Here is a 13135-nt window from a genome sequence, read left to right on the forward strand (position 1 = left end):
CATCTCTGTGGCCTCCTCTAGAGTCTCTCCAGCAGCTCCATGTCCTTCAGATGCTGGGACCCAGAGCTGGAGGCAGTTCTGCAGGTGGCATCTCACCTGAGCAGAGCAGAAAATCACTTGCACTTCCCTGTGCAGGTGTGGTCAGTCCCATCCCTGTCCTCTGGCCCTGCTGGTGACAGCCACTGCCTGGGCTTGCGCTGATGGTGGGGAAGGTGCTTCAGCCTGGATCAGAGAACAGCCAGGCCTGTCCCCAGCATCCCTGGAGGAGGAGGATGCACCAAGGCACTGGAGCACGTGTCTGCAACCCAGGGCTGTGCCACCACTCCTGCTGCCTGCTGGGCAAGCTCCTTTCAAAGTTAATTTACTGCCCCTCAGCTGTCACCCTGGTTAAAATTCTTCCTTTGTGTCTGGCACACAGGGCTGTGCTGTGATACCCTGACTTGGCAGCAAGGAAGCACTGGAATTGCATCTGAGCTGAGGGCTTGTAACTTATGTGTGGAATTACTGGTGTAAGAGAAATGACAGCCAGAAAAAAAAAATCCAACACTTTTTTTTTCCCAAAGAAAACTTTAATCTCAACAAGACTGGAAGCTGCACAAAGAGAGCTACCGCAAGATTCTTCAGAATGACAGCTTAAAACTTATCTACATTGGTACCTGTGGAGTTGGGGTTCTCCTTTTGAACAGCCTGGCCACAGGGGATGGGCCTTGCAAAGGCCACCAAACTGTCCCTGGCAGCTCTGTCCTGTTCCAGGACATGGGCTCTCCTTCCCTTCGCAACAGCAAAGCAGCATTTGAGGGGGCTGGGTAGGGACCTTGACAACAACCATCCCCCAGGATAACAGGACTTGCCTTTAAAGTGGTTTTTTTTTCCTCTTCTAAGTCCAAATGTGTCTGATGTGTTTCAGACCAGCCTCTTCCAGCTCTCACGTCAGTGTAACCCAAAGCACCATTCCAAAGCCAGAGCCAAGCAGGCCAAGGAAACCTGCCCCCTCAGGGGCTCCAGTCTTCCCAGCCCATGGCAGGCATTGCTGCCTTTCAGGGTGGCCAATGCCCTCCCCCAAAAACATCCCATGAGGGACAGCAGGGTGCAAACCCTCACTCCCCTGCCTTGCTGTGCCACCACCACCCATCCCCTCGGGCTGAGCCCAGACCCAACAGAGGAGTCAGGCCTGGGGTTACGAGCTCAGGGCCATGCTGGCATCTCCCTCCTTATTTTAACCCCCTCCCCACTACTAAAACAAGGGCTTTGCCAGTGCAGGGGTCATCCATCACAGGGCAGGGAACTGCACAGCTGCCTTTCAGCTGGGGCCACATTTAAGTGGACAGAGCACCTCACCTTCATTTCTTTAACATTAAAGAGGTTCCTTCAGCATCCTTCAGCACAACAGAAACAGCACTACTGCCCCTGCCTGTTTCCAGGCTGCAGGATGTCAACCAGCCTGGGCTGAGGGCCAGAAGGTGGCCAGAGCTTTTTCCCTGGATAAGAAAGCATGTTCCTCTCCCAGCTGAAGCAGCATCCTTCCAGAACAGGGCAGGCACAGGAGGTGATGGGGAAGAGGCTGCCTAAGAAAGGGAGGCAAAACCCTCAGGGTTTTGCTCAGCTCTGAGCTGGAAAAGATGCCTCAAATCTCAAGGAAGAAAACAAGCAACTGGAGTTTCTATTTCAAATCATCCTAACAAAAAAAAAAAAAAAAAAAAAACCTCAGGTAAAACCATCCAACAGAAAAGAAGGGGAAAAAAATAACTCAACCCCAAACAATAAGACTCCAATTAGCACTTGTAACCATCCAAGCAGCTGGCAAGGGCAGTGAAGATGGAGTCCAGCAATGCCACAGTGTCACCCCGGGGCTGCAGCTCACCGGGGTGTCCCATCCTCTCACATTCCCAGTGCCCAGGGCCTGGCCATCCCCACGGATGGAGCCTCCTGCCCCCGCTGCCCACCTGCCAACCAGCTCTCTCCCCCCCACCCGCTGCCCATCAGTTCTCCCCGCCTGGACGTACTCCTCAGTGGCCTTGGAGAGGGTGCTGAGGTACTGCCAGCTCAGGGCTGCCAGGAGCATGGCACAGGACAGGTAGATGGGGGAGTAGTGGTGCCGAGATGCCATGGAGCTGCCGGGCAGGCTCATGGCGCGGATGGAGGCGATGACCTGCTGCGTCTTGTTGGAGGAGGGGTCAGTGCTTGGGATCTTCTGGTAGATCTAGGGAAGGAGGGAAGAGGAGTTGTGGTTTCCACGCAAAGGTGAGGAGAGAAATAGGAACACTGGGTGGAAGAGGAAGGTTTAAGGGCCACCGTGTCCTCAAGAGTAACCTCAGTGGTGGACTGCCATGGAGCACTGGATGCCTGGATGGGTCCAGGGAGTCTCCCTTGGGAAGAGCACTAAGCCAAGCTGCCTCTTGAGGGCACCCCATGACGGGACATGGACCACACAGATCCCTCAACTACCGGTGGTGATACTGGGACCAGTGGTTTTCACCTTGCAACCCTCACTCACTGCACATGTGCTGCAGGCTCAGCTAAAACCAGAGGGGACACCCCAGCATGTGACTGCCTGGAAACAGCCACCTCCATCAGCTAATTCCATGGTTTTGGGTTTCTCTTCAAATCCCATGGCATTTGGGATAAGTGTCTGCATGAGTCTTAGCAAGGTGGGTACAAGCAGAGCCACAAGGCCAGCCCACAAGGGCAGCTCTAATAACCCATGGTTTGGGGTCTCTCTAGTACAGAAGTGATGTCTTTTTACTTAACAGCCCCCACTGGATTTGGGCTTTGGGGTGGGGCGGTGGGGCGGGTTTTTCCCAGGAAAACCACTCAGTAGTTGTTCCTCCACATGAGTTTTAACCTCCACAAGACCTTAAAGCAGGGAGTAAGAAAGTCCACCACGACGACCGACCCCTTTTCTCCAGGCTAAGCCCCCCAGCTCCCTCAGCTGTTCGTGGTGCTCCAGCCCCTTCCCTAGTTCCATTCCCTTCTGTGGACACACTCCAGCCCTCAGTGTCTTTCTTGTCATGAGGATCCCAAAACTGACCCCAGGATTCAAGGTGTGGCCTTACCAGTGCCCAGCACAGAGGGACAATCACTTCCCTGGCCTCCTGCGCCCACTGTGGTTGACACAGGCCAGGATGCCACTGGCCTCAGTCTCTACTTCTCATCAGAGGCCCAGATGTGTTCAAGGGAACACATCAAGCACCCAGTTTGGTCCAGGCTAAAACCACATTCCCTGCCACCACTGAGCTAAAGGGTACAAGGAAAGGATTAACAGAGTCACCACGTGTTCCCAATTCCACACCAAGAACGGGCACAGAACAGCCAGAAATTACTCAAAGCCAACTGCTGAACCCACCTCTTCCACGTACTGGTACATGATGGCTTTGACAGCTTGTATGTTGGTGGCATCCATCATGAGGGTGACAGCTTGTCCCTTCCGGATCTTCACCACGCCCCTGAACACCTGCTTGTTGTTGTAGCAGGCAGCCAGCGTGGCAATGGCCATCACCTAAGGACACACATGGAGCAGCTTACTGCACTGTGAGGAACGTGCCAGAGCTCACCTTGATTCTAGTGACATTCATGGCAAGACACTGGAACGGAGCCACAATCCCACCAAGGGCAGAAATGGTAGATACCAGGAAAGAAGGAAGAGATGGAGAATAAACAGGCTAGAAACACATGATCCACAACCTCCTTCACCTCCAGCTTCTCACCAGATGGTGAAGAACCACTTGAAAGCAGAACTCACCTGGGGGATGGCGCAGAAGTTGAAGACACTTTGGTTTTTCAGGCGAGACAAGTAGGTGAGGACGTCGGGGACGTGGTGGAGGGCGTTGGTGATGAGCTCGTTCGACACTGCACGGCCATCTCGATGTTCTCCGGCTTGGCGAGGTCCGAGAGTTCTGTGCGTATCTGCTCCAAACCTACACACCAAGACGGGGACTCATGAGCTGGAGGGGACATTCATATCGTAGGAGAGACATCAGGAACAGCCTGAGGTGTGGGAGAGCAACAGGAAGCACAGAGACCCACAAGAGCCTTGAAGCACTACCAGGATAAGGAAAGCAGGAAAGGGCAGGCTGTGGAGATGTGACAGGGCCTTGGTGGATACAAAGGGGTTGTAAAGAAGGATGAACTCATCCCCACATCTTCTCTAGGTAGGCAAAAAAAGATGAGACACACTCAGGCTGACACAGAATCACAGAATGGTTTCCTTAAAGCTCATTAGACCAGGTTGCTCCAAGCTCCATCCAACCTGGTCTTGAACACTTGAACATCAAGAAATGCTCTTTAAGAGAGGTGAGCCACTTAGAAAGGGACAGAAAAATTCTTGGAGGATCAAGACAAACAGACAAGCAGCTCCCAGGCACAGGCAGAGCTAATCCTGCCTTTGGAGAGGCAGGCAGGTACCCTCTCAAGGTCTCACTCAGCCTTATCCCCTCATTTCTAGAGCCAATCTAACAGAGAGGGGAAAAAGCTGCCCAACAAGATCTTGGCAGAGTGAGGAGACATCACCTCATCCCTTCATGTGTACCCAGAGAGCTGTAGACAGATGTGGAACTTGTCAGCCAGCTGTCATTAGAAGAACGTTGTACAGAGAAGATGCACAGCCAACAGTAGTGATTTGATGAGGTTTTCCCTCACCTCTCTGGGCCAGAACCCCTTCCTTCCATCTGATCCTCCAGGTAGTCCGGATGATGTTGGTTTTCTGCAGGAAGAGGCCCATGGAGTTTGCCAGCTCCGTGTCCTGCCCCACAATAGAATCTTCCAGCTCTGATGCAGAGAAAGAGACGGGAAAGGCCGATCCCCACCAGCCCAGCAACGTAGTGACAATACTGTGAGGTGCCAGGTTGGGAAAGGGTGGGAAAAAAACAAGATGAAAGGAGCAGTTACAAAGAGCTGCCTGTTTGCCACAGGGAGTTTACAAAAATGATGCTCGAAGGAACTGACAGTTGAATTTTATACAGTTCTCATGGCCCCCCTGGGTTGTCTCAGCTTTGCCATGAAAACAAAACATTTTCCCAAACACCTCACTAAGGATGTCCCACCAAGGTGTCACTCTGCCTCCAGCAGACAAATGAACAGCCCATGGGGGAACAACTGATGTGATGGGTCACCCAAAACACATGCTGGTGGGCAACACCAACAGTCCACACCATTCTCCTGTCACCCACAGGACCATCAGACTCTCAAAGCCTTCCCAAGTCCACACAGCTCCCTCACCCAGCTGTTGCCACAGGGATGCTCTATCTCTTTCCTCTTTCCATGAGGACACAGTGAACCCTACATGGAATTATTCTAAGATGGTGGATCTTGCACTTGGGACATGGTTTAGTGGTGGCATACCAGTGCTGGGGGAATGGTTGGACTCGATGATTAGAGGGTTTTTCCAACCTTAATGATCCATGATCTACTCATGTTCAGTCCACTCCTCTGCCCAGGCTGACTCACCTTATCCCATTCATGCTGAGAGTCCACTTTTTTCTCAAGAACTCTGCCATTCCAACACCCATCTTGTGGCAAATATCCGAAATCACATCCTGGTAGACTTTTGACAGGTTCCTGAACTCCATGGAGATCTGGAGCACGGTTGTAAAAAAAAAAAGACAGTGTCAGGAAAAAACAGTTTTATTAAAAAAATCAGAAAAATACTGTTTATCAGGCTTTAATCCTGCCCTGGCTGGAGATCTGGGACAAACTCCCCAACCAGAGTTGTTTCAAGGTCCTGGAGCACAGGCTCAGTCTGTTCGGTCTAAACGCGGACGGGCTCTCTGCGAGGGAGATCAGACCAAGCAACATCTTTGGGAAGGTTCTGTGGCCTTGGACTGGTATCATCTGGGAGCTGCAGGACAAAACTAACTACACTTGGTGCACAGAGTTGTTTTCGTTTGTAATTTGAGAGCACTCCATCACACCAGCCATGGGAAAAAAACGGGGAGTTTGTGGTGCTCTGTTCTTCCTGAGCTCCACTCCAGCTCGGCTTCATGAGGCACATTTTCCACAAAAAAAAGGCATCAAGCAGTGGAGGAAGTGTGAAATCTTTCTTTTGCATGCCCAGTAACATGGAATCACAGAATGGTTTGGACTGGAAGGGAGCTTAAAGGTGATCTAATTCCAACCCCCCTGCTATGGGCAGGGACACCTGCAAGGTCTCAAACGCTCTCACACTGCAAAAAAGTTAAAATTCCAATCCTTCCCTTCCCAAAGCTGTGGAACATCACATTTTTTTGTGCTAAGCTTTATTCTCCCTCAGGGAGTAACTGCAGCCAGCCCAGGGAGTGCAGGCAGTAAGGACAGCAGTGTGAATGATCACAGCCCTGACATCACTGCAGATCCAGGTTTTCCTCCATGGCTGCTGGCACGTCCCTGCCCTGTGTCTCAGTCTGCCTGTAAAATAAATATTTCAGCTCTGCTTCTGCCTCAGTGGCTTCAACTCCCTACAAAGAGAAGCACAATCTACAAATACCTCTACCAAATATTATTAGAAGTTTTTTCCTATGAGGGTGGTGAGGCACTGGCAGAGGTTGCCAGAGAAGCTGTGAATGCCCCAAAAAAATTCAGGTCAAGTTGGATGGGGCTTGGAGCAACCTGGTTAGTGGAAGGGTGTCCTGCCCATGGCAAGGGGTTGGAATCAGATGAGCTTTAATGTCCCTTCCAACCCAAACCATTCTTGGATTTTATGTTCTGCACATTGAGAGTTTAATGGTTTGAACATGGTCAGACTTCCTCAATCAGCCTCGAGGCTGGAGAACAGGCCCCAGAATGTTGTGGCTTGCGTGGCTCTCTGTGGCTCCCTTTTAGAAGGATCCTTAGAGCAGTAACTTTGGGCAATATTGTTACTAATAACAGTGAGGGTGCTTTTTATCTTGTATCATAGAATTATAGAATGGCTTGGGTTCAAAGGGAACTTAAAGATCATCTGGTTCCAATTCCCCCATCATAGGCAGGGACACCTTCCACTAGACCAGGCTGCTCAGAGCCCCATCCAGCCTGGCCTTAATATGCACCTCAAAGATCTGCAGACACACTCCTAGAGCTCTAGAGCAGATCCTGCAGGATCACTGTGAACACTGCACCATCCAGTGCTCCAGACAAGGTGCCAACCTGTCAGGGGACACAGGACACCTGACCCAGGTAACGCACAGTGTTGGGTAACAAACCCAAATCTCTCTCCACAAGACAATAGTTTTTTTACTTTTCCAACAGAGGAGGTAAAAAGCCACTTTTCAGAGCTGGCACTTTTCCACAGCCAGATCACCTCTGACTCACAGAGTTGCACAATGCTTGTGCTTCTCACTCCAGCTCAGCATCCAGCCCCACGTGCAGGTGATGGAGCTCTTGGGAAGAGCTGTGGGACTGAACAAGCTCTGCAGGCTCAACATGGAGAGACAACCAGGCACCCAAAGGTGTTGCAAGACAGCTGAAGCCGGGAGGAGGATTCCTTACCGTTGGGAAGTCTTCCAGCACCTGCCGGTCCTTCTCCTTGCTCTCCATGTATTTCCACTCTGGCTGGTAGAGGTAGGAGTGGAACTCCTGCAGCATTGGGACCCTTCACATCCAAGGGGATGCTCATGTCATCCTCTACAGTGTCCAGTCACGGAGCACCAGGTAGAATATACAGACAGCATGTCTGGGAGGAGAGAAAAAAACCAGGAATTCCTACTTGGGATTCTCTATGAGCAGGATAAACAGCTGAGATGAACCACAGAGCCTCAGCAGGGGCACTTCAAGCTCAATATGACACACACTGGCACTTCCAGGTTGTGATACCTTTGGAAAATACCAGCATTTCCAACACACCTGAGCTGGGTCAGGGAAATCCAGGTTTTCCCTTCCTGAGGAGAATTATGACCAGCTTTTGGCTTTCTAAAATGCACAACAGGGAAGGGTTCGGGCCTGTCATCTCACTGACAGGGAAGATCCAACCCTGCAAGCAAAGCCAGGACCCAGAGGACAGAGCCTGAGGTCATTTTATTGGAAAAGCAAATGTGAAATAGGGAAGGGGAAAAATCAGCCATACTTTTCTCATCCTTCCCCTTCTCTGCACACAGCACGCCTTTCTCCAGTTTGGGGGGCAGTAAAGGGTTGCCTTACTGTGCAACAGGAACATTAGAGCCAAACTACCCTGTATTTTATATCTCTCTGCACAAGACATTCAGGCCCTCCCAGATGCTGAAAAGCGTTTCCCCTCCCAGTCCCCACTACCCCTGCCTTCCCCTATTCCTGCTTCCTTTCCCATTCCCTGACTTTCCCAGCCCTGCCTCCACATTCCTGCAGTAGAAAGCAAAAAAAGAAGTCCTGATGGCAGGAAACAGTGTTTCCAGCTCCAGGATTATATAAAATAATCCCTAGCTCTCCATGAGCACAGTGATATGTCAAGGAGATGAGGCTTTATTAATTGTTTAACAATGGAAACTAGCTTGGACTGCTAAATGCTAATTACTGGTGGCAGTGTTGTACTCCTGGGATGACAATGTGCAAGCAGTGATTAAGCATCCAGGGAAAAATGACTTGCTCTTAGAGCCAATGCTGTTAAATTTGGCTTTTCTTCCTCGATTGAAGGGTATTTAACACCTCCATCCAACCACATATCTGAGGGCTCACAGCAGCTCTCTCATTCCTGTTCCTTTCCATACTAACTGGGCTGCAAGGTTCATCCAACAGGATCCAAGCGCCCAGGGCTCCAACCCAATTCCAGTAGCAACTTCCACCAGCAGCAATCAAGAAAAGCAGAGCAGAACCTGAAATGCCATCCCAGAAGCACCTCTCACAGTGGCACCATGCCAAGGGAAGAGCCTGCAGTAATTCCAGAGGCCAGCATAGTTAAACATTTATTTAACCCCACTTCTGCATCCAGAGCGTAACTGCATCCCTAACTTCCACCATATACTGAATTTAGATCCATGGCAATTTTGGCAAGTTAAAGGAAGAAATTTATTACTGTGATGGTGGTCAAACCCTGGCACAGGTTGTCCAGAGAGGTTGCTGGATGCCCCATCCCTGGAAATATTCAAGGTCAGGCTGGATTGGCACATCTGGAATTGCTCTTTGGGCACTTCCAAAGAGCAAGTCTGGATCATCTCAGGGCTCAAGTTCCAGCCCTGGTCCTAGACACAGTTCCCCAATTCCCAGGTAAGGAGGTCTCCTTTTTCCTTCCATCACCTTGTGACAGTCCAAACCTTCAGAGATGGATCCTGAAGGGTCCCAGCGACAGGCAGAACTGTGGGTCTGGCAGAGGGGGAAGGCAGGAGCATCCCTCTCCTCCTCTCCATCCCCAGGAGAGGAGCTATGATGTTGGCTCACACTCCTCTCCACCAGCAGCAGTTGAGATGTTGGCTCAGCTGCCCATGAAACTGCAGTTTTGAGCCTCCCACCTTCCAAGACAACGCCCTAACCACGGAGCAATGAGCTGGACAGGGCCCTGGCCAGCAAAACATGCAGGTTATGGGGCCAAAAAAAATAAGCAAGAAGGAACTAAACATTTCAGCTCAACTACCAGTACCCTGCCTGGCCAGGGAAGCTTCTGCTCCAAGCACTCATCTAGAAGTTCTCTGTTTTCCAGCAGTCCTTCTGGGATGTATATCTGTAACTACAGGGGTTCACTGAACTCCCTGATGGGGTTAACATCAATGAAAGCACTTTTTTGATCCAGTAAAATTAATTCCTTTGGTAAGGTTGCTGCTCTGCCTATTTCTATATCCTCTCTATTTTGTATTCCATCTTTTGTCCCTAAATTCTCCAGCAGAGCTACTGTGCTTTGAAAATTAGAGCTTCTCCTGGTCCACTACAGCACCACTGTAATTCAAACCACCAGCCCCTGCACGCAGTGGGTTGCAAAGATCCTGCAAGAGCATTTTAGGATGCCAGGCAGAAGTTTCTGTGCCCTGAAGGGAGAAAGCCTTTCTGATCCCAGGCAAGGATTAAAGAAGAAAAAAAAAACCAGACAAAGATAACTGCAGCATGATCAAGGCATGCATAGGGCAGATGGACACTGCTAACAGGTTTCATGGTGTTTTATTAATTGGCCTTTTTTTTCCCCTTAATTTCTACACTAGCTAATATTACAAGCATGGAAAAAAAAAGTTTAATTCTTGGCCCTACTCGTACTTTTCCACACAATTCCAGCCAACCACTGAATTTCTTTGCCCTTTCCTGTAAACCAGGCTGCAGATACCGTTTCATATTTGTTGGACACAGTTATGGGGCATCATCCAAAATGCCAAACCAGGGCTCAGAATTCCAACAGATCACCCAGTGTTTGGGTTCAACTGCTCGGCAGAGCTGCGACGTGTCTGGTTCAATTTACAGAACCCCCTAATTTGATGACTAACCCATTTTGGGATTAACTGGCGATTTACAAACTGCAATCAGTAACTACCATATGAATACAATGAATTATATGGAGAATATTTACATATTCATACGAGGCCCTGGGCCAGCTGAGCTTTGCATCCTCTGTTGTTATTCCCATCTGAAGCTTTCCCTACTATTCCCATCTGCTTTCCCTCACGGGGCAGCAAAGTTTGCACAGCGAAAAATGAGCGTGCAACGATCCCTCTCCAATGACTGTGCAGGTTTTGAGGCAGCTGCTTCCAAAAGCACCTTCCAGGCAGGGTCCAGACCCTCGGTCAGCCCCAGGTTTTTCCTCACCTCCTCCCTCCGGCCAGTGCCAGCCTTGGCACCGCCGGGACACATTCCCAGAGTGTCACACACGGCACACGGCCAGGCCCTGTGTTTAACAATCTGCTGGCCAGGAAGCTGCAGTGTCTGTCCCAGGTTTTGCTCAGCCCCGGGACCCAGTTTGGGGGGGGGATGGGGCACAGCCAGCTCGGACGTGAAAAAACCCCACGTCCCGCTGCACGGGGTGGGGCTGAGCCCAGCGAGTCCAAGTAGCTCCCGATGGGAGAAGGAGCATGTCCCCGCAGTTCTCCCAAAGAAAAATGGCATATGAGGGCAACTGCACGGATCAACTCCTACCAGCTCTGCCAGGGAGCCCTGGTACTGGGAGGTGTCACACCCACCAGCTCCCGGGGATCCCCAGTATTGGGAGGCATCACACCACCACCTGTTAAGGAGGAGAATTCCACCCACCACCCTCCCGGGGAATCCCCAGTTCTTGGGGGGCATCACACCATCACCTCTGAGGGAGCCCCAGTGCCGGGAGGTCACTGCATCCCCAGCCCCCCTCCCCGGGACCCCAGCGACCCTCCTCTTACCGCAGCTCTCCGTCCAGAGCCTGGATGACGGCGGCGAAGCTACGGCTGGTCTGGGTTGAGGTACCGGTAGCAGGTGCGGATGGCCACATCCCAGCGAGTCCTGCGGGTAGAGCGGAGCCCGGGGGGGCCGGTTTGGGAGCGGGGGGGCGGCGGGCGGCGGGGCCGGGGGCCGCCGCGGGGACCCCGCGCTGCTGCTGCCGCTGTTGCCCCCGCCGTCGGCCCGGAGCCCGGGGGGGGTTCCGCGGCGGGGACAGGGTCAGTGTCCGCCGGAGCAGCGACATGGCCCGGGACCCGGCCGCCATGGGGGCGCCGGCGGCAGCGGGGGGGCTGCGGCCCGCTCCGCCCCCGGCCCCAAACACGCCCCTTAACCCGCCCCGTCCCGCGGCCGGAGCCGCTGCCATGTACGGGCAGCACCGGGGCAGAGGCATCGCTGGGAGCCAGTGGGGATGCTCGCGGGGGTACCGGGGACTGTGCGATGGTTGGGGTTGATGCCATGCACGGGCAGCACCGCGCCGAGCATCGCTCGCTGCCGGTGGGATGCTCGGAGCGTACCGGCACCGAGCGATGCAAGGGATGCCCGGAGCCGGTGGGATGCACGAGGGTACCGAGCACCAAGCAATGCTTGGGAAGCCTGAAACAAGTGGAATGTTTGGAGCCGGTGGGATGCTAGGAGGATACCCGGCACCGAGCAATGCATGAGAAGCCAGCAGCCGGTGGGATGCTCGGGAAGCACTGGGGCTGTGCAACTCCCAGAGCCGGTGGGATGCACACAGAGTACCAGCGCCGAGCAATGCACGGGAAGCCAGAAGCCGGTGGGATGCTCGGGAAGCACCGGGACACTGCGATGCCCAGTGTCAGTGCGATCCACCCAGGGTACCGGCAGTGAACAATGCAATGTATGCTCGGAGCCCGTGGGGTGCTCAAAGCCGGTGGGATGCTCGTGGAGTACGGGCACCGAGCAATGCACGGGAAGCCTGAGACCGCCGGGATGTCCGGAGGCGGTGCCATGCGCAGAAAGCACCGGAGCCGGCGGCATGCCTGGAGCCGGTGGGATGCACGCGGGGTACCGGCACCGAGTAATGCAAGGGGTACCCGGAGCCGGTGGGATGCTCTCAGGGTACTGGCACCGAGCAAGACACGGGACGCCCGAAGCAGGTGGGATGACCGGGAAGCACCGAGGACACACACATGGCGGACAAAGGGGCCGCTGCCCACCGGTAGCACCGGGGCCGGTCCTATGGACTCCAGGCCGTGCGACAGTCACCCATGACAACGCCGCATCCCCGCCGGGAGATGACAGTCCCCCCCACCTCCGTCCCCTGCTGCATCCCTCCGCGCTCACCGGGTCCATCCGCGGCATGATGGTGCGGTAGCCGCCCATCTTGAACCGCAGCAGGTTGTAGATGTCCTCGGGGTGGCCGAGCCATTTCCGAAGCAGCTCCATGGAGACCCCGCTCGGTCCCCGCCGCCGCCGCCGCCGCCGCCGCCGCTCCCGCCGCCCCCCTCCCGCCGCTCAACCGGCCCCGGCCAGCCCCGCCCCCGCCGCGCTCCACCACCAATCACAGCGCTCCTCGCATCGCTCGGTGGGGCGGGCGCGGCGCCCATTGGTGAAGACGCGCTCGCACCAGCGCAGCGCCAGCCAATGGGAAGGCGCTGCGGCTGGTGTGACGGCCGGCGGCGGGCGCTGATTGGCTGCGGCGCGTGTGGGCGCAGGCGGGGCGGGAAGGAGCGGCCCCGGAGCCCGAGTGTGAGGGAGGGTCAGGGGAGGGGGCCGCGTCGTCAGGGAAACGTGGAGCGGTTCGGGTGGAAGGGACTTTAAAGTTCATCCAGTTCCAACCCTGACACCTTCCACTATCCCAGGTTGCTCCCAGCCCCGTCCAGCCTGGCCTTGGACACTTCCAGGGATAGGGCAGCCACAGCTTCTCTGG

The 13135-nt window shown here is 53.8% G+C and overlaps 1 protein-coding gene across 1 annotated transcript; it reads right to left on the reverse strand.

The window, feature by feature from the left end:
- Positions 1–547: 547 nt before the first annotated feature.
- On the reverse strand, positions 548–12713 carry FDFT1 (farnesyl-diphosphate farnesyltransferase 1). The gene is given in 18 exon segments (XM_032683666.1): positions 548–2200; positions 3344–3496; positions 3740–3843; positions 3846–3896; positions 3899–3914; positions 4636–4652; positions 4655–4684; positions 4687–4777; positions 4779–4826; positions 5443–5480; positions 5483–5570; positions 7438–7539; positions 7541–7587; positions 7590–7621; positions 11208–11260; positions 11262–11288; positions 11290–11307; positions 12550–12713. Coding segments are annotated over 18 exon segments (1470 nt in total). The 5' UTR covers positions 12652–12713; the 3' UTR covers positions 548–1747.
- Positions 12714–13135: the final 422 nt, after the last annotated feature.

The sequence above is a fragment of the Chiroxiphia lanceolata genome, chromosome 3 (genome assembly GCF_009829145.1).
Source record: "Chiroxiphia lanceolata isolate bChiLan1 chromosome 3, bChiLan1.pri, whole genome shotgun sequence".
NCBI classification, from domain to species: Eukaryota; Metazoa; Chordata; class Aves; order Passeriformes; family Pipridae; genus Chiroxiphia; species Chiroxiphia lanceolata.